This window comes from Meleagris gallopavo, chromosome 1 (genome assembly GCF_905368555.1).
Source record: "Meleagris gallopavo chromosome 1, MGAL_WU_HG_1.1, whole genome shotgun sequence".
NCBI lineage: Eukaryota > Metazoa > Chordata > Aves > Galliformes > Phasianidae > Meleagris > Meleagris gallopavo.
Window position 1 is genome coordinate 50,397,639 of NC_139404.1, and position 18,799 is coordinate 50,416,437.

Genomic DNA, 18,799 nt, shown 5'->3' on the forward strand with positions numbered 1-18,799 from the left:
GCTTCTTAGCAACACTCGTCAGCCACTTCATAAGCAGGCTGCACGTTCTGTCCCCAGGAATAAGAAACCTAAGCTGTGATTGTTTTTCAAATCCAGTATTTATTTCTGATCAGATGAATGGAAGTCATAGAGTTAGTACAGCATAATTTCCAAATCAAGGTTCTGACCAGGCATGGGATCAAGGGGTGTCAGGCTGTTGCAATCCTGATAGCCTATGGCAACAGTGACACAACAGCAGGCTCTAGAACAGATTTGTTTCTCCTCAGAGAAGAGCTGTGCATTACGATCCCCCCTCCACCCCCAACCCCTGCTCCTGATCAGCCTGCTGGGGTATTATGGCAAGTGGCATGGCGTGCTGCCACCCACCCATGGTCACTCAGGGTTTGGGAAACAGATCTCTTTACAGAACGCTACGCCAGCCATGTTGCAAGGCACTGCTTTAAAAGTGTTTTGGCTAAAGCCTGCTGTATTTTTGGAAGGGAGTGCAGCAGTTTGTTCGGGGCTGGCATGACTAATTTGCTAATGGGAAGGCATGACAAACAGCTGACCAACCAAACACCCATGAAAGTCAGTGTCTAATTCAAACTGACAAAACAACTCAATAAATAGCTCCTCAGCTTGGAGGAGAAGGCAAGAAACAAAAATGGAAGGAAGAGGGGAAAGTTGAAAGAATACTGTTCCCCCATTCCTTCCTCCAACGTACACACACACACACACACACACACATACAACAAATAAAATAAGGGGTTTAAAAGTTTTAGGGCAAGTTTGAATTCATGTAGAAAAGGAGGCATAAAAAATAACCAGCCAAACCCTCTTCACATGTTTTTAAAGTATATACAAATGAAGCTGGGGAAAGGTCAGTTGTGACCATGCAGCTCTCTCCAGCCGCTGGAGGGTGGCACTGGTGAGCAGGAGCACAGGCTTGCCCATTACCGGCACTAAGTCAGTCTTGTGCTTTTCTGCCCTTGCCTAGAAAAGGAATGTTCCTCCCTCCCCCTGAAGGCAGCAGGCAGTGGTGCTTAGCAGCAGTGGGGGTAAGATATCCTGAGTAGGGCACACAGGCTACATCCGTGTAGATGTACATTGTCCCCTTGGGTCCTCTCAGACCTGTAATGCTCAAGGGGAAAAGCCTTCAGTGGGAGGGGACAGCTCAAAATAGGGCCCCAGTTATTTTTTTGGCTATGGCTTTAGAGCTTTGTGATGCTGGACTGTACTTATTTAAAACGTAAAGAATCCTGATTCTAATATCAGACTTTTCTCCTGAAGTTAAAAAATGGGACAGGAAAGGGACAAGAGTGGGCAGGCAGGGAGGGGTAGCCAGGCGCAAGAGGTTGGAGGCACACGGAGCTGTCACAGTAAGAGCAGGCATAGGGGAGGGGTACAGTTAGTGCAAGTATTCTCACAAACACCAAACTCCTCATCTTGCTTCTCAGTCAGTAACAAGGACACGTGACAGGGAAACGCTTCTGAAAAGTGAATCCATTTTCTCCCTACCTTGTTAGTGAGGCTTTAGAGGGGAAATTCAGCCTCCTCTGCAGCCTCAGGAAGGGGAGCACTGTGGCTGGACTCACCACTGTGCGCAGAGAGGGCCAGTGTCTTCCTGGGGCGACCATGCCAGAGCCTGGTGTAGAGTGAAGAGGAAAGGGAAGGGGAATGGAGGGAGCCAAGCCCCTCCTGGCAGGCAGCCGGCTGTGGGAGGCCAGGGTAGTCAGGCAGCACATCCCTCCCATTGCTGGCATTCTGCTCTAGCTTTTCTCCTTGGGTGACTTGCTCTTGGAGTCATGCTTGTTGCCCAGCAGTTTAAGCACCTTCATGGGCTTGAATTTGCCCTTCTTCTTGGTTTCAGTCTCAGCCTCCTTGTGAAATTCTGGAATTGCAAAGGAGGGTTTTTACTATATAATCGTGATGGTTTGTACACACACAGATGACAACAGGGACAATGAATCAAAGCCTCCTCTGCATGCACACTTCCTTCTGTGACAACAGGGTGACGCCCGTGTCCCAAACTTTAATGCTTCTACAGCAAAGGCTCCAGAGTATACACAGAATAACATCACTCTCAGCAACTTCAGCAACACAACTTCACAAATGGCTTATGCTGCCCCTTGCAGAGGTCAGCAGTGAAACCAAAGCTCAAAAATTCCATTTCTTACCTTTCCTTTTAATCATAGCTTCCAACATTTTATCCTCCTCTTCTTCCCTGAAAAAAACAGCGGGGAACAGGTCAGCAATCCAACCCTGAAAACAGCTGCTGTATTGTTTAAGGTTAGAGAATCTCCTGCTTAAAAGCCATCGAAGTGTAGATCCAGCTCTGGAGCATTACTGCCCTGTTGTTCCCACACAAGCCATTCAAGGAGACAAGAACCAGGAAGCCTGGGAAAGACTTCAGAAATAGGGATAGCTTGGGATGCTCCCATGAGCCACCCATGTGGTGCTGAGTCAGACAGACCCTTCTCCTCGTCCCAGCACACCTCACTCCTCACCTCTGTCGGTCCTCATCCAGGCAGTTCACAATGGCATTCCTCTGCTCAATGATGGTCACCAGCTCCTGCATCAACACCTTCTCCCTCACTCGGTCCTCCTCAGTCCAGTCCTTCTCTACTCAACCAAACCCCAAAGAAAACAGGCAATTAAATGGTTGAAGAAGCCTGGGGTAGAGATCCCCTACCACGACCTCCTTCTACCCCAACTTGCTGTAGGGCCAGCTGAAGCAGTGGTGTGGTAGAGGGAGAGCCCAGTCTGTGGCATCTCAGGCTTCTCCATGGGGATAAGATGCACAAGGGTAGGGCAAGCAATGAGACAGGACAAGAGTTCCAGTGCTCTTATCTCCTAAGATCTGCCTCTCTTCTTCTCAGACCCACTGAGACAGAAGGGAGACGAAACTCAAGGGAAAAAACATAGGTAGCCTGAGTGATGCTTTACCCGGCTTGTTGAGGAGGCAACGCAACTCATATTCCACATCTGCCTGACGCTGCTCCAGATTCTGCTGTTTGAAGCTGCAAGAGAAGGAGGCACTTCTGGGAACCACTGCAAGGCTCTAGGAAGGCAAAATAACATCCCAAGATACAGGGTGACCTGGGAAAGAACTGGCCAAGATGCTGGTCTTACTGTACAGACAAAAGGGCAGGGGGCTGCCACCTAGAACAATCCCTGGCTGCTCAAGGACTTTCTGGAGGAGATGCTCTGGTGACTTGAAGTGGGTCACTGCTAATATGTTTGGACGCATTTGTCTGCTTACCCTCTTTCCATCACTTCTCCAGGCAAGCATTGGAAGCACAGTTTTAGTAGCACTGAGCCAGGATTTCCCAGAGCAGCATCAGTGCCCCCAGCCACACACACTTACATGTAGATGAGCTCTGACTCGTGGCGCACCAGCATGTGCTTCTCATGGATGAGTTTGAACCAGTCCACCAGCAGGCTGTCCTCAGGGCTGTCTGCCAAACAAAATGACAATTCAGAGCCATCCCCAGCGCTGCAGAACGCTGTCACCACTCAGTTAGAGCTATAGCCTGCCCCTCGTGCTCTTCCATCCCCAACACCAGCAGGGACACAGAGCAGCCCTACGGTCCATCCTGCCCCACACTCATAGACAGCACAGCCCACACACCATTCTCAGAGCTGCGAAGTTTCTCCTCCAAAATCACCCCACGGTGCTCTAACTGGTCCAGCTGGTGCTCAATGGCATCCATCTCTCCATAGATGTCTTCCTCAGGGATGTACTGATCTGTCTGCACCTGCCAAACCACACAGCAGAGACTTCTATTACCATCAAACTCCAGTTTCCAACGGCAACCCTAAGGTTGGTCTTCATTAATGGACGTGAGGGAACAACAGGAGACTTCACCTAACATAGAATCTGAAATCCCCACCCCACCTTGGAAAAAAAGGGAGACAAGGATGCTATCATCAGTGGGATCTAGCCTAGACATCATTCTCCCTAGCCACACACAGATCAGCACGCTAGCTGCATGCTGAAAAGATAATTAGCAAGGGATTAGCAAACACACCTATAGTCCTGGGGGCATAATACAAAGCTGGCTTTTGCTCCTTTTTGCTTCCAAGGTCTCTTTTACCTTGCGCTTGATCAGTGGGAAGCCGTGACCTGGTGCAGGAGGACGCACTGGTTTGGAGCCTTTGGGAGGTTTCTTTGCAGAGGGGGAGGCAACAGGCGATGGCTTTCGGTTGAAAGGGTTCTCTTTGCAGGAGGACTGGAGCAGGGAGACAAAGTGAGATACACATGAAGAGCCAGGAAAGGGAACGATCCCAACAGCTGAGATCAAGCAGAGAGGCAGCCCTAAAGTCAGTCCTACACCACACCTTCCCAGAGAAGGAACACAGCATTGATCTCCACTGGCAGTCTAGCCAAGGGTTGATGAATGGCTGTCCTCACATTTGGCATCAGGTCCCCAGCTTCCCTGTAACAAGCATTACTCACTTACTAACAAACATGTTAGTAAGATACTAACAGGCAGAGTATGAGCACAGCCACTACTTAACTGTTAACATACACCTGAGCTTTGCTTCCAGGAGGCCACATACCAAATCTGTGTAAGGTGAAAGGCTGGACTAAATCCCCACTCTGACTGAATGACAGATAGGGAAGAAAAGGCCCCTGATCTTGATGGGAGGAAGGTCACCATCTCACCTTCAGCTGTGGCTTGGGTGAGGAGGAGGGCTTAGGGCTCCCAGTACCTCCTTCTGACGCCAAGAGCATGGATGTAGGACTAGCACCAGCAGGAGGCTTGGGGGGCAGTCGGCTGGGGCTGGTCTTTAAGCTGCCAGTAGAGACACTCCTGCTGGCATGCGGGGTGCTGTTTTGCACCTCCGCACTGAAGCTGGCCAGTTCGCTGGAGGAGGAGAAGGAGGAGTTGGTGGAGAGGCTGGCTGGAGCAGCAGGGCTTTCGCTGGAGGAGACGCTGGTGAGTGGAGTATCAGTGTGAGAGGTCTTGGTGGCCGTTGGCGTATGGACAGTGGGCTCGGAGGAGCTTTTGGGCACAGAAGCCTCGTCGGTATCACCCAGCACCTTAGCTGAACTCTCAGAGTTGATGCTCTCAAGGCTGAGGGCTGGAGATGGGGTGGAAGATGATGGCTCGGAGTGCGACAGCCTGGAGATTGGGTGGTGGGCTGCAAAGCAAAAGGAGAGCTCAGAGAAAGAGAGGCAACCAGAAGAGAATGGGGCTATATACTAGTGGCAGGGATGCATGCAAAGGGAACTAGTGAGAAGAGGGAACAAGGGGCTGGGAGGAGAGCTCACCCAGTGGGGAAGCATTGGGGGCTCGTGGAGCTGGCCGCTTCTTCACCTTGGGGCTGCTAGTGGGAGTGATGCCGTACCAGGGGTGCAGAGGCCTGGCAGCAGTCTCACTCTGCTCCTGTTCAGGTGTGCTCTTTTGGGCAGCAGTGCTCTCCTCTTCCTCATCACCCTCTTCCTCAAAGGGATTGTATGATTTGGGCTCTGTGGCATCAGACCTGCTTTCCTCACTCCTGGCTTTCCCCACCTCCTCCCCATCCTCCTCCTCTAAAGTCCTGCTTGGGGTCTCCTGGCCGCTCCCTGGGGGAGGAGGAGCAGGCTTCTTCTTGGGCTCTGCTTGCACTAAGGCCATCCACGGTGGGTCCTTGGCTCTTGCAGCACCTCCGGCACTGGAAGAACAGATAAAAAGATAGCAAGAGGTGGCAGAGAGCAGAGATAGGCAAAAAGGGTAAGGCACAGCAAAGGGACGTAGACCCACAGAGGAACAGACGGAGGGAGCAGGACGTCTCCCATACTAAAAGCAACTTTCTCATCTGGAGTGGTTCTAGTCTTCCCCAGAAACAAAGCAGCTCATTCTCTGCAATGAGCTGGGGGCAAACCTAAGGTCCTGAGGGACACAGCCTGCTTGACTCATCCATGGGGTGGAGCACCTCAGTTTCTGAGTATTACAGTCTCCACCTGCTAAGCAGCAGTAAGATAAAGGCTAAGTTTTATGCAGTAAGGCAACACAGTTCCTTCACTCAACTCTGCTTTCCGTACTGTGTACGAAGCAGGAGCTGAGATCTGCCTTCTGCAGGTTAATTTTCTACATATCAGAGTTCTCCTGGTCACCCTGTAGTCCATGTGTCCAAGGGACAGACCCCTCTCTGCTAACTGCTGCAGCTGGAAGCGTTGCTGCTTCTTTCCATGGCACATCCCACAGCTCAGCAAATCACTGCTCACTGGGAAAGCGACCATCATTTGCTACATGCACCTGCTCTTTGGCCACTGTGAATGCAGTGCACATGTGAAACCTCAGTCCCAAAAGCAGACAAGAATGAATGAACATCAGTGCCTGCAGGTTCCTGAGTAAGAACACTGTAGGTGCAAAGATTACTAACTCCAGCCAAGCATCCCCAATGTACTTGCTCTGGATCTTTTCCTGGATAAACCCTCCAGAAGGCAGACAAGTGTCATCTTCTCAGTATGCACAAGCAGGGCCATTTCAGAAGGAACCACAGAAATACCCTTCTGCCTTCCTGAAGCCCCCAAGCTCTTTACAAACTCTAAGGGACAGAGACCCTGGAGATTGAGACAAGTGCTGTCAGCCTGACTGTGCTAGGCTGGCAGCAGCCAGGGAGGGGACCTGAGCATGAACTTCATCCTCCCACGAACAGATGGTGATGGAGGTGGGTAAGGAGACCTCAGCTGAGCCCTCCCCACAGTCCCACCTCACTATGAGGTTACCAGGTGATCTGTGAACAGAAGGACGTACCGATCAGAGGAGCAGGGTCTCCCTCGGGGTTTTGGGACAGGGGGACTGGGTTCAGGTACCCTGCCTAGAAAGACACAGGGTCAGGCTGTCAGAGCACCAAAAGGACATATAAAAAGAGGTTAAATCAACACAAAGGACCTCTTATCTCTTATTTGCGGGAGGCTGTGTATTCCCACTCTCTAAAACCTTGTGGCCTTTTTTCCATAGTCATTGCAATTAGTGTCTCCCAAATACCACCCTTGCCTTTTTCTTCCCCCCCCCACATCCTGGAGCTGCAGCTGGAGAACTCATGTGTTCCTGTGTCCCCACTCCTGCACAGTGCCCCAGCACTGCCACCTTCATTCCACGCTGACAGTGCCCTCTGGAAAGCTCTTAGGAAATACAATTGGGCAGGGTGGAGTGAATCTTAATGCTGCTATCTCTGCTATGGGGAGAGGGGCAGATGAAGGCTCAGTGTCTGAGCACAAGTCTTAATTGGAGCAGAAGAGCACCAGGCTATAGGGAAGGAATGAAACTCATCCAAGCTGCTGCAGACTGCTGTGGACGTGAACAGTAAACACTGAGTTCTCTCACCATTCACCATACCAGGCCCGCTGTCACTGGCCTCGCCCTGGATGGTGGACCTGGGTCGGGGCACAGGGTGTGAGGCTGGTGGGGAGAGGGCATCTGTGGATCTCCTTGGGGCTGGGGTAGGCCGAGTTTGTCTGTGCTGTCCATCCAGTGAGCCAGCTTTGTCCTGGCTGGGTACCAAGGGCTTGCTGGGAAGAGGAGGCCTGGGGGGAATTTGGGAAATGGGTGCCCCGCTTCCTGCACAGGGTATGGCCGTCTCTGCTCTGCTTGGTGTGCTGTCCTTCTCCTCTGGGTTGGTTGGCACCTCTGCAGGCATCTGGGTCTCTGCCACGGTCTCCTCAACACTGCCGTTGTCCTTCCCCACCTCTGCTCCTGCAGGGTGTATGTCCTCACCCACACTGCTGGCCCCAGCTTCAGTTCTTAGCTCTGGTGACTGTTGGTCCAGGCTGGGCCTCCTATCCATCTTCCCACTCATGGCCAATTTACCACGATGCTGCGTGCAGACAAAAGTCCCTGCCTCCGAGCCGGGTTTGTACGACCCTGGAAGCAGGGTGCTGGAGCACTCCTTACACCTGCCAACAAGAAGAAAGAGCCTTGTGAGATGGGAGATGCTATCCTGCCCACCTGGAAGAAAATGGGGCTGAGAAGAAAGTCTGGACTGGCACTCAAGAATTCTTTGCAGGGCTGTGGGGTTAGTTTCCATTTCTGTACAATCTTGGGGAAGTTATGCAGAAAAGGAGAGGAACAGAAAAAATCATCACATCAGTGTATGAACCCATGCTGAGCTCACAGCTCAAATACTGCATGCATTTGGGTTCCTCCTTCAGCTCAGAGAGAATAAAGAACTGCCAACTGTGAGGAAAAACAACAACATCAGAAAACAAATATGAGTATTAAATAAAACGGTATCACTTTTAACTCAGGAAATCTCTAAGCTGGAAGCTAGAAGAGTAGCGAGGGGAAGCAACACGCATGACAAGAATGGTCTGATGCTCACCCTTGTATGTGCTGACCATTGTAAGGGTGAAGGTATTTGGCTGGAAGGACCAGGGAATGACGCAGAGAGGCTATTCTTACATTCAGTCTGCTTGCCTGTCGAAACTGGGCTAAGTTTCCCCATCCTTTACTGCCTGCCAGCATCTTCTTGGATCGCCCACTCTTTCTCCACTGAGCCTTTGAATCCTCCCTAATGAAGCCCTACAGGTGTAATCGTGATACATGGCACTGGCAACCTTTCCCTTTCCCACCTGGGAAGGGAGGAGGATCGCATACAAGAAAAAGAGCCAAAGGCAAGGGGCTGATCAAGCACTTCCATGAAAACCAAGCTTGTTTCTTCTTGTCTGAATGTTTGGTGCTCACAGCAGCTGGCTGCCCTATGCTGCAATCAGATAATTTGGGTGAGGAATTCTGCTCTGGGTGACCACTTCAATGCTACTTCCTTTGAAATGCAGAGCAGAAACTCAAGGACATGGGAGCAGGGAGAAGGGGTATGACGAAGTGAAGAGATAGCAAGTTTGAACAAGGGGAGAAAAGGGTTTGTCTTGGTTTTATCTCTGTCAACCCACAGAATGTGTTGCCAGGGGACATTTCTGAGCCAATAGCACCCATGAATCAGCCGAGAAAAATAAAAAAGGCAAAGAAAGCACAGGGAGAAAAAGTGCTTAGGGTAAAATTACAGGGACCTCACTGTTCAGTCTGAAGGGCCATGAGCTGCACTAAGACAGACGTTGCACCTTTCAAGTGGCTCAACTTTTCTGTTCTCAGATGCCAACTGCCCACTTACAGGCTCGTATCCTGTGGCCCACAGAAGAGAGCTCATCCCCCCCATCATCAGAGCAGGAAAAGCAAAGTGAAATGACTTCACAGGTGCTGCAGGTAAGGACCTGCACCCAGGGAGTAACCACAGAGCTGCTGACGTCTGATCCGTTGTTTGGCAACAGTTTGCAGCTCCCTGTGTGCTCCCTTGAGAGCTCAGCACCATCCCAGGCACTGGAGGAGCCTGTATATCCAGTTGAGGCTGTGGAACATAGGAGGAAAGAGATTTGCAGGGCTGATGTCCTGACTTGGACCTCATTGTCGTGGAAGTGTTACTTGGTAGGAAGGTAGTAAAGAAGCACAACCTCCTGATTTAGGGGCATGGGAAAAGCACAAAGGGCTGGGATTCCAGGTCAGCCTAGTGGGAAAGACTGGGGGGAGGGGGAGTGGGGGAAGCAGGCAGCATAGGGCTGTAAAGAAGGGGCTAAGTCAGACATCTGAGAGGGCAGCCAGGCAAACGCACCCTCTCCAGCACTATTTTGGGTGCTGAACTGCCCTCTCTCAAAGCTCCCCATCGCCCAAGGACACACAGAGATGGAGTCCAGTGTGCAAAAGACCTCCAGCTTGCTGAGGAGAGCCACCCACCAAGCCTGGCCACTGCATACCTGAAGCACTGGCGGTGGTAGAGCTTGCCCTCAGCCAGGTAGCGCTGGACCAGGTGGACGTGCTGCTGGCAGGCTGTGCAGGTACTGCTAAGCATGGTGCGTTGAGATTGAGACAGCTCCGCCGGCTCCACGGGGGCATCGTCCTGAGATGGGACACACGAGGAGCTCAGTGTGGGGGCCGCAAGCTGCTCCCCAGTCTGTGACCCCTCCACAGCAGCTGTTGCCCCTGCAATGCCCATTGCTGAGTATGGCACAGCACAGGGGCTGACCTCAGGGTCTAGCAACACACACAACCCAAGTCCAAGCACAGGCAGGCTGCCTCTTCCCAGGTTAGAAAGAAGCACCCCAGTTCTCTCCAAGAGGCGCCTTCTCCCTGTCTAGAGGCAGAGCTGAAGGGCTGTGCAGGGACTCATCAAAATCCCAGGCAGCAAGGACCTGCAAGGAGGATCCTCTTGTGCTTTGGTAAAAATATGCCACCCCAAATACCTGCCAAACCATGAAATAAAGAACCAAGAAAGCAGAAAACATATTTTCTGCTCACCTAATCCCACATTCTTGCTCCTTCCTCTTCTACAGCGTTATCCTTCCACAGGAAGAAAGATGTCAGTGCGCTGGGTGCTCAAACCCAGGTCCTCATTCCTCATCAACCTCTTGCCTGCCACATTCTGCCAAATTCTAGTCCACAGATCTCTAGAGAGAGAGCACTCTCTCAGCAGAATCCCCCAAGGTGCCAAATCCCTACCCATCCCAAAACACACAGCTAACTTCTCCACATATCCATCTCAAACATCTCTCCTACCCCAAAACACATAGCTAACCCCCTGCACAGATCCATCACATCGTAATGGGCTCTCTCTCCCTTCTCCTCACTCACTGTGCAGGGAGGAGCAGTGCCTCAGGCTAACTCCGAAGCAAGAAATCAGGTACCTGTGGTTCTGAGGAACTCTCGACCGCAGCCACAGGCTTCTTGTGGGCCAGCAGAGGTGGTGAGGCAGCAGCAGCTGGGCGCTTCATAGGCGGAGGGACTCTGGCTGGGGACAGAAGGCAAGGAGGATCAGGCACTGCTGAGGGTGGTGACTCATGCCATGCTTGTGGGGGAAGGGGAGGGGAGGAAAAAAATAAAATCAGCCTTGTGACACAGGACTTGCCACTCCTGACACTTCAGTGCCTATTTCAGGGGGTAGAGACAAACACAATCTAATAATGAGTCAGACAAAATGTCTGTAAAGGATCCCCTGCCTGTCAGGGCTGGTACTTAAAACAGTTCCCAAAGACAGTCCCCAGCTGGGAGGCCAGCATCCCTTCAGAAGGCTCACAATCAAGCATGTGGAAGTTGTATCTGATGTTGTGGCTGACGTTGCTGTAGCTAGAGAGCAGAGAAGACCTGAAGCCCTGATCTCCACCCTGGAGGGATGCCCTGGAAGAGCTGTCTCAGAGTAGAACTCAGCAGTTGCAAGGACAGATGAGCTGATTTAAGACACCCCACCCTGGTTCCCCTCCCTCTGTGTTTCACTCTAAGCTTACCAACATGATTAAAAGTAGTTGTGGTAGGCAGCTTGCCTATCTCCTATTTTAGTGCATTAAAGCAGATCACAAAGGGGTCTGATGCCCTCCAGGGGTGACCCAGCCCAAGTGGCAGGAATGCAGTACGGAGGGAGGAGAAACAAGGCGTTTCTTTTCCTGGAGTGTGAGCTGTTAAATCATTGTCTATGCGTTGTGAAACTTGGCCCTACCCAACTCCCTATGCCAGGATCTCCTCACCAGCAAGATCCAAAAAAGGCAAGTACTATCTGCCCCTCTCCCCTTCCCCACAGGACACATGCGGCTCCTATTTCCCACAGGAAGGAGGGGATACAGATTCACTACCTCCATGCCCACAATCCTTCAAACATCCACCTCTCAAAGTGGCTGCAAGACCCCACAAATGCTGAATTCCAAAATCCCCATACAGGATTGCTTCCCAGGCCTCAGCCCCTCTTCCCATAAAACCTAATTCACAGATGCAGTGCACCCCATGAAAGTAAGCTCTGAGCTAAGAACAGAAAGATCTGACATATTTACTGAATGGAGGGATTGCACAAGACTTCTGTCAGCACATGGGGCCTCTTGTTTTCCTCCATACAGCCAAGCAGGGTCAAACTGGAAAGTGGTGAGAAGGAAAAGGAGCTCACCTTGGTTGGGGTTGTTGAAATGGTTGTAATACTGAGACACATAAGTCATGATGCTGAGGCAGTCTGGAACTTTCATGGAGACCATGTCATTGGGATCCAGCAGAGCTGGAATGCCCAGCTCTCGCTCCGCCAATTCAAAGGCCTGCAGGAACGAGAGAAAGAGGTGCTAAAGAGAGAAAAGTGATGCTCTCTGATAAATAACCTACAAATGCAGTTGCAGTGCCTTGGGCAAGACAAAGCTGAAAGCCTATCGCATTCCAGACAGAAGCTCCCAGGCATGCTGCTTCACTGGAAAGAAGGCATTAGAAGCAAAGGAAGAAATTGCTGCAGCTGCCCTTTCCTTGAAGTCATTTCAGCTGTCTGTGCCCTTGCAGCTCCCACCCAAGTGGTCCCATCATTCAGCTACTGCCCTGGGACAGGGAGGGGTGTTTGGCCCTGGAATAGAAGTGGTTTTTCACCAGTGTCCTCAGGGAAGAGCCTGACAGAGCATTGGACAGCACTGGGAAGGGCTAAGGACAGTGACCCTTGACAAGAAGCACATAACTTCTGCAATTACATACATGACCATTTGAAAGGAAGGAACAAAGGAAGAAAAGAGTTGCATCATTTTAATCTTCCCTTGTTATGTCATCTTTGTTACTACTGGATAACTGTCTCTCCTTCTCTTCTTCTTTGAATAGATTCTGACTGTATTTGCATGTGCTTTCAGGAAAGTGCTTCGGTGCTTAATGCTGAGATGGAGGTCCAGTCCAGCTGGATGCTGACGTTTCATACATTTCTGAAGAAGCTCCTGCCTGTGGCTTATAAATGGGCTTTTCTCATCCCCTTAACACTGTCCCTAAATTCTCCCATGCTACATGACCTCCAAACAGTCATTCTCGTGTTCCTTCTTCCTTTTGTGTGTGGCATAACAGGAACTTACCAAGCGGTTATTTTCGTAGACATTATCCTTGGAGAGAGAATCAAAGTCTCTGAAATGAGAAAGCACAAATAAATGAGATGAGACACAGAGGAATAGTGCCCCAGATCCACCGCAGAAAGATTCTTGCGACAGAAAACCTTCCTCAGGCATTACAACAACTCAACTCATAAGAGCCTACATAAATAAAACCTTGGTAAAGAAGATTTTGGATTTCAAAGGAACAAAGAAACCGAAGGGGAATTGCAATTAAAAAAAGAAAGCAAGTCCCAAATGGGTGGTGGCCAGGAAACTGAAATGCCATTCCAGCTCTCAGTACTGCCCTTATGGTTATGAGTGACAGAAATACTGGAGCACAGAGAGGAACCCAAACAGTTGCCATTGTAGCATTTCACTTGTCCCCTCGGATCCCTTCAGGAGATCAAATCAGCCTGACCCCAGGGATAAAGCAGCTGCCCTTGTCAGAGGAGCCAGGCTGTAGCAGGGGAAAGAGAAATAAAATGGTCTGCAGGCTTTCCGTAGAGAGGAAGAAACACAGGAAGGCGTTATTTAAGCCTTCTGCACACTTGTGTGGGTATCGCATGAAAACAGCATCATGCTACACTGAACATAACCCCTTCCTGTCAATGAGCTCAGCTTTGCTGCAAGACAACCTTATGCAGCAGCACAGCATGAGATTCACAGGGAGAAGATGGCCCAGAGAGGCTCAAGGTCAGGTGAAATAAACCCGATGGTCCAGAGAAAGGTGCCAAAGGCTGAGACAGACCCAGGAAGGCACAGCGCTTCTTGAGGGATTGTACAGTTCAGCTCAGAGGGGTGAGAGCTCCCATCCCACTGCCCATGCAAAAATTGGGTGAGACAGTGAATCCTCAGACATGTCCCTGCTGAGAGCCACTTGAGAGCTCTGGGACCATTCTCCCTCCATCCCTGCTGGGATTTTACTGCCTTTCCCTCTGATGCCCATCAGACCTACCCAGGTGCTAGGACTGTCCCCACAGCCATGGTTGCTGCACAGCAGCACTCGGCCCCTTCTCAGAGCTGTGCTTTTCCCAGGGCTGCAGAGGAAGTCTCTGATGAGCTCAGAAAGATTTTCCCAGCTGCCTGCAACACTATAAAATTACACTTCCTCCATTCAAAAGCAAGAGGCTGCTGGGGCAGCTTCCTCCACGATAACTGAAACTGCAGCATGAGCGAGTGAGGCAGGAACGCAGAGATGGGCTGGACCTCCATCTCAGCATTAAGCACCGAAGCACTTTCCTGAAAGCACATGCAAATACAGTCAGAATCTATTCAAAATACCGCAAGCTTTCCCCTCTGTACATGCCGGTGAGAAAAGCTTTCAGCTGCAGTCCTTACTCTAATATGAATAGCAGTGCCTTTTTTGTATTTATAGCCAGTTTCCACTGGGAGATGGTTTTTCCAAGTCTTTTCTGCCTAGAGAACTCCTTTAACCTTGCTATATTTATAGAAGGGAAGGGAAGGGAAGGGAAGGAAGGGAAGGGAAGGGAAGGGAAGGGAAGGGAAGGGAAGGGAAGGGAAGGGAAGGGAAGGAAGGGAAGGGAAGGGAAGAAGGGAAGGAAGGGAAGGGAAGGGAAGGGAAGGGAAGGGAAGGGAAGGGAAGGGAGGGAAGAAGGGAAGGAAGGAAAGGAAAGGAAAGGGAAGGAAGAGAAAGGAAAGGAAAGGAAAGGAAAGGAAAGGAAAGGAAAGGAAAGGAAAGGAAAGGAAAGACCAGCATGGAAATACATGAGAAGTGATGGCAGCAAAGTCATATATCACCCGCCTAAAAACATCACTGACCCTCATGCTGAATGCTGTTGCTTTCAAGAAATGGGAGTAGTGCAGCTCAAAGGCTCCTTGGTGGCCTGGGCTGGTGATTTTGACTGACAGCCCAGCTAACCAAAGCCATTTTAGAAAACGAAGTCTGCCTGGGAACATAGATGGTAATGGAGAGGACACAAAGTTCCAGAGGCAACGGGGCAGGGGCTAAGCAGCGAGGGAATACAACATGCTTTTCCCACTAATGCAGGAATAAAGGCTCTCAGCTTTTACCAGAGATATTGAATCCCATCAGAGGGAGGCCCTGGGGATCATGGCTCACTCAGTTCCCCTCTGCTGTCTCTTCCAGCTCACATCATTTCTTTGCCCTGATCACAGCCCTGCTCAAACTCCTCTCCCACCAAACCCAGACTGAGGCGTCAGAGGAAGAGCAGGATGCACTCCAGTTGGACAACCATTAGCAAACGTTGCAGCATATATCCATGCAAATAACATCTCAAGCCCTTACCTAATTAGATACTCGCAGAGCCATTAAGCACGCTGGGGTTTAGGGCGGCTGCCAGCCAGCACAGCAGACCCGGAGAAGGGGGAAGGGTGCACTGCTCAGCTAAAACCAAAGCCAATTCCTGGATTCCTCAAAAGTAAATCACAAGCTCTCAAATGGCCACACCACGTAATGAGGCCTTCAGCTTTCTGGATCTTGTCAGGGAAATGCAGGAGAGGGAACAAATGGGATTTGTGATGCTGCCCGTAACCAAACCCGCACAGCCGTGCTCCCAGCGCAAGGCTCTCCTCTCCTATTTCCCTCAAGCCTCCATCTCTCCCTCAGTACTCACAAGCTGTATGCCATGCACTCTCATTCTTCTGGCTCCCCCAAGCTCCAGGAAGACTGTACAGTTCACATTGAAAGATGCTTTTTGCTTCACTATGCTGCAGCAAATGCCTTGCAAAGATTAATTTCATGCTTTAGATTTCTGGAGCACTAAGTAAACAAACTCGTTAATCCCTGCAGTTCACTCTCAGGTTGCACTGGACACTTCCAGCTTAGCTGACAAGGGAAAAGAAGAGATTAAGTGTCTCACTGCAAGACTATGGTTAGGGCAGACTGAATCTAGGTTTCCTGGGTTGCGTCCGAGGGAGTAGGTTTGGCAAAGCCTCTGCTGCTCCCATTTCACAGACAGGGAGAGAGAGGCATTAGAATCAAGCTTCATTCATTTGTATGACCTCTCCTTTCTCTTCCCCCGGTTTCACTCCCAGTACTCAGAGAGCCTCTGCCCAACAGGAGGCAACCAGTACAGACAAATAGGCACCAAAAGCAAGCCCTAAGGGACCGGCTGCCAGAGCAGCAGCATCACACAGGTACAGGAGAGGATGTGCTCACGCTTCCAATCTGGGGCTGAGTGGGAAGTCATACTGGGCTTACAGGTATAACATGGTCTTGCAAGGGCCAGGAGAGCCCCCTCTCAAAGGAGGACTGTGCGAGGTCAGAAATGTATTAGTAGGTCCCACCCAGCTGTCTGAAAGCACTTTAGAAGGAAAGGAGGGCTGTTACTTTTACACATCCATCGGGAGATTTTCTGCCTCTGATCACATCCTCCCACTTCCAAATCAGGGCAGGCTGAAGAAGCTGGAATTGGATGAAACAATTCCGCCCCTTACCACTCCATGAAAATCCTTCCACAACATGCCATGTCCTTGTAAGGCCCTGGCTTTGCCTTTACAATGCAGCTCATGCAGAACTGTGAAGCATTTAGTTAGGACATCTGCCAGGAGCCAATTTAAGCCCACTGACAACTTAAGAGCAGCGTCTGCTGCTTAATGGGATGGTAAATGTGGTTAACAGGAAACGATCAGGTAGTTTTAGTGGCCTTCACTGTGAGCTTTTGCTGAGTCTCTGCTTTTCAGTTCTTAGCTGCTGTGCCACTCACTAAAAAATAACCAGAAACATGGGAGCTGCTGGCATTGCGGTCCTTTATTTGCGTCTTCCTTCCAAGTTAGAGAGGGACACAGCTCCCTAAATACCCAGAATGATGCAAAACCACTGAACCACTTGGCTCTTAGTGGTGCCTGAATACCACACTGAAAGTTTTGTGGTGGCCACTTGAAACACGTCAGACAGCAATCTACTTTCTAGCTTACCTGGTGCAGCTTCTGCTTCAAAGAACATGGGCACCGCAGCTCCACAGGGGCATCGCTGCCTGCTACAGACTGACTTTGTCACTGTCATTGCTGTTGTAACAAAAAAGCCACCCCAGGGCCAGCTCAAAAAAAAGAGGATTTGGCCAATTTGGGCAGCCTCAGCTGAGACAAAAACAGTCCAGGAGAAGAACGTGACAGGGGATGCAGCAACCTGGAAAGCTTTGCTGACAGGTGAGGTGTATGTGCACACGTGCATGCCAGAGATATGGAAAAGTGGGGTGAAGCCAATCTGTGCTGCAAGGCCTACCAAGGATTTGAGGTGGATTCCCAGCAGTGTTGTGGCATGCAGGGTTATGGTGTGGCAGGTCAGGGCAGATTCCTTCTAGCTGTTCAGCCATTTCTCCAGCATGACACTGTGCCCTGGAGCAACCACCAAGCTGCCTGGTTAAATTCCTGTTCCCTCTCCTCTCACAGCCATTACAAAAAGGAAGGCGAGTGGACAGAAGTAACCAAATGACAAGCTGCTTGCCCCAGCAGGGCTCCACAACCCTGCTTGCATTTGCCACCTCCAGCTTTCACTGTGGCCCAGGCAGAAAACAGGCTGAAAGCAACCACATTAAGCTCTCTGGCCTGGGACTCTGCGTGTTTCAGGATGGCTGCCTTTGGCACAGGGAAGAGCAGGCTGATCTCTGGGATAGGGATACCAATCTCACAGAATAGCTCAGGTTGGATGGAACCTTAAAGTTCACGTAGCTCCAAACATCCTGACATAGGCAGGGCCGCCAACCACTAGATCAAGCACCAGATCAGGTTGTATAGGGAGGGCCCAATCCAACGTGGCCTTGAACACCTTCAGGGATAGGGCATTCACAGATTCTTTAGGTAGCTGTGCCAGCGCCTCACTGCCATCTCAGTGAAAAACCTCCCACCGATACTTCATCTAAACATCCCCTCCTACAGTTTAAAACCATTCCTCCATACCACTATCTACCTACGTAAAAAATCGGTTTTCCTCCTGTTTATAATCTCCCTTTAAACATGAGAAGGCTGCAATGAGGTCACCCCGCAGCCTTCTCTTCTCCAAGCTGAAAAAACACAGCTCCCTCAGCCTGCCTTCATAGGAGAGGTGCTCCAGACCACTGAGCATCTTCGTGTCCTCTGGACACGCCCAAACACCTCTGTATCCTTCCAGTACGGGAGGACTCAGGCCTGGACGCAACACTCCAGGTGGGGCAGAGCAGAGGGGAATAACCCCCTCCCTATCCCGCTGGCCAGCCTTCTGTTGCTGAAGCTCGGCCGGGCTGCATAGCTTCCAGGACAGCTGTCACCGGCTGAACAACCCCAGGGAGAGCGGACCGAGGGGTCCTCAAAGGGCCCGCCGCCCCTCGGCGACTGCCCGCCCTCCTGCCCCGCCGCCTCCCGGCTCCGGCGCCCACGCGAGGCCGGTGCTTCGCGGCCTGCCCCGCCGCCGTACTCACAGGAGGTCGGGCCGGTGCCGGTGGAGGATGGCGCAGAAGGCCAGGCCATCGCGGAAAGAGGAGCTGAGGTCGCGGATCTCCACGTCGCGGTAGCCCTCGCACTGCCGCCGGCACCAGGCTTGCAGGGCGCCCCGCGGGCCCGACATGGGGGCGGCCGCTCCGGCTGCCGCCCGGCTGCCCTGCCGCTGCGGGCCCACGGGCGGGGCGGTGGCGGAGGGAGGGAGGAGGGAAGGAGGGAGGAGGCACGGCCCCGCCTGCGGGGTGGGGGGAACCGGGCCTGGGAGGGAGCGGGCCTCGCCCTGGAGGATGTGGGAACGTGGGACGGCGAAGGACGTGTGGGGCATAGGTGTCCCAGGGGTAGGCACGGGGCCAGGAGGGCTTTGAAGATAAGGGCTTTGGATGCTTCGCAGGAAGCCCTGGAAGAAGGGGAGGAAGAGTCTGATACGATCTCAGGAACCCTTGACAGGGAGATGGATTGCCCGAGGATCTGACGAAGAGTGTGCTTTCTTCCCCCTTATTAAGCATTTGCCTGTTTTGCTGAAGATTTTTTCATTTCCAGTTAGCTTCCTCTGTGGAAGCCTGATCCATCTCACATATGTTG

General features: G+C 51.4%; 1 protein-coding gene across 8 annotated transcripts; it reads right to left on the reverse strand.

Moving 5' to 3' along the window:
- Nucleotides 1-79: 79 nt before the first annotated feature.
- MICALL1 (MICAL like 1) lies at nt 80-18,738 on the reverse strand. 8 transcript variants are annotated; one of them, XM_085226510.1, is made up of 16 exons: nt 18,199-18,426; nt 12,809-12,857; nt 11,887-12,028; nt 10,643-10,803; nt 9,716-9,858; nt 7,299-7,867; nt 6,726-6,789; nt 5,258-5,640; nt 4,649-5,127; nt 4,077-4,211; nt 3,611-3,737; nt 3,347-3,437; nt 2,926-2,999; nt 2,487-2,601; nt 2,157-2,203; nt 80-1,870 (listed from the first exon to the last, which is right to left on the reverse strand). In XM_085226510.1, the coding sequence occupies exons 1-16, from the start codon at nt 18,342-18,344 to the stop codon at nt 1,749-1,751; spliced, it is 2,847 nt and encodes a 948-aa protein (XP_085082636.1). In that variant the 5' UTR covers nt 18,345-18,426; the 3' UTR covers nt 80-1,748. The 8 variants fall into 8 exon arrangements, with proteins under 8 accessions (XP_085082636.1, XP_085082642.1, XP_010709403.3 ...); XM_085226516.1 differs by having other exon boundaries at nt 10,643-10,746; nt 18,199-18,425; XM_010711101.3 differs by lacking the exon at nt 18,199-18,426 and adding an exon at nt 13,779-13,822.
- Nucleotides 18,739-18,799: the final 61 nt, after the last annotated feature.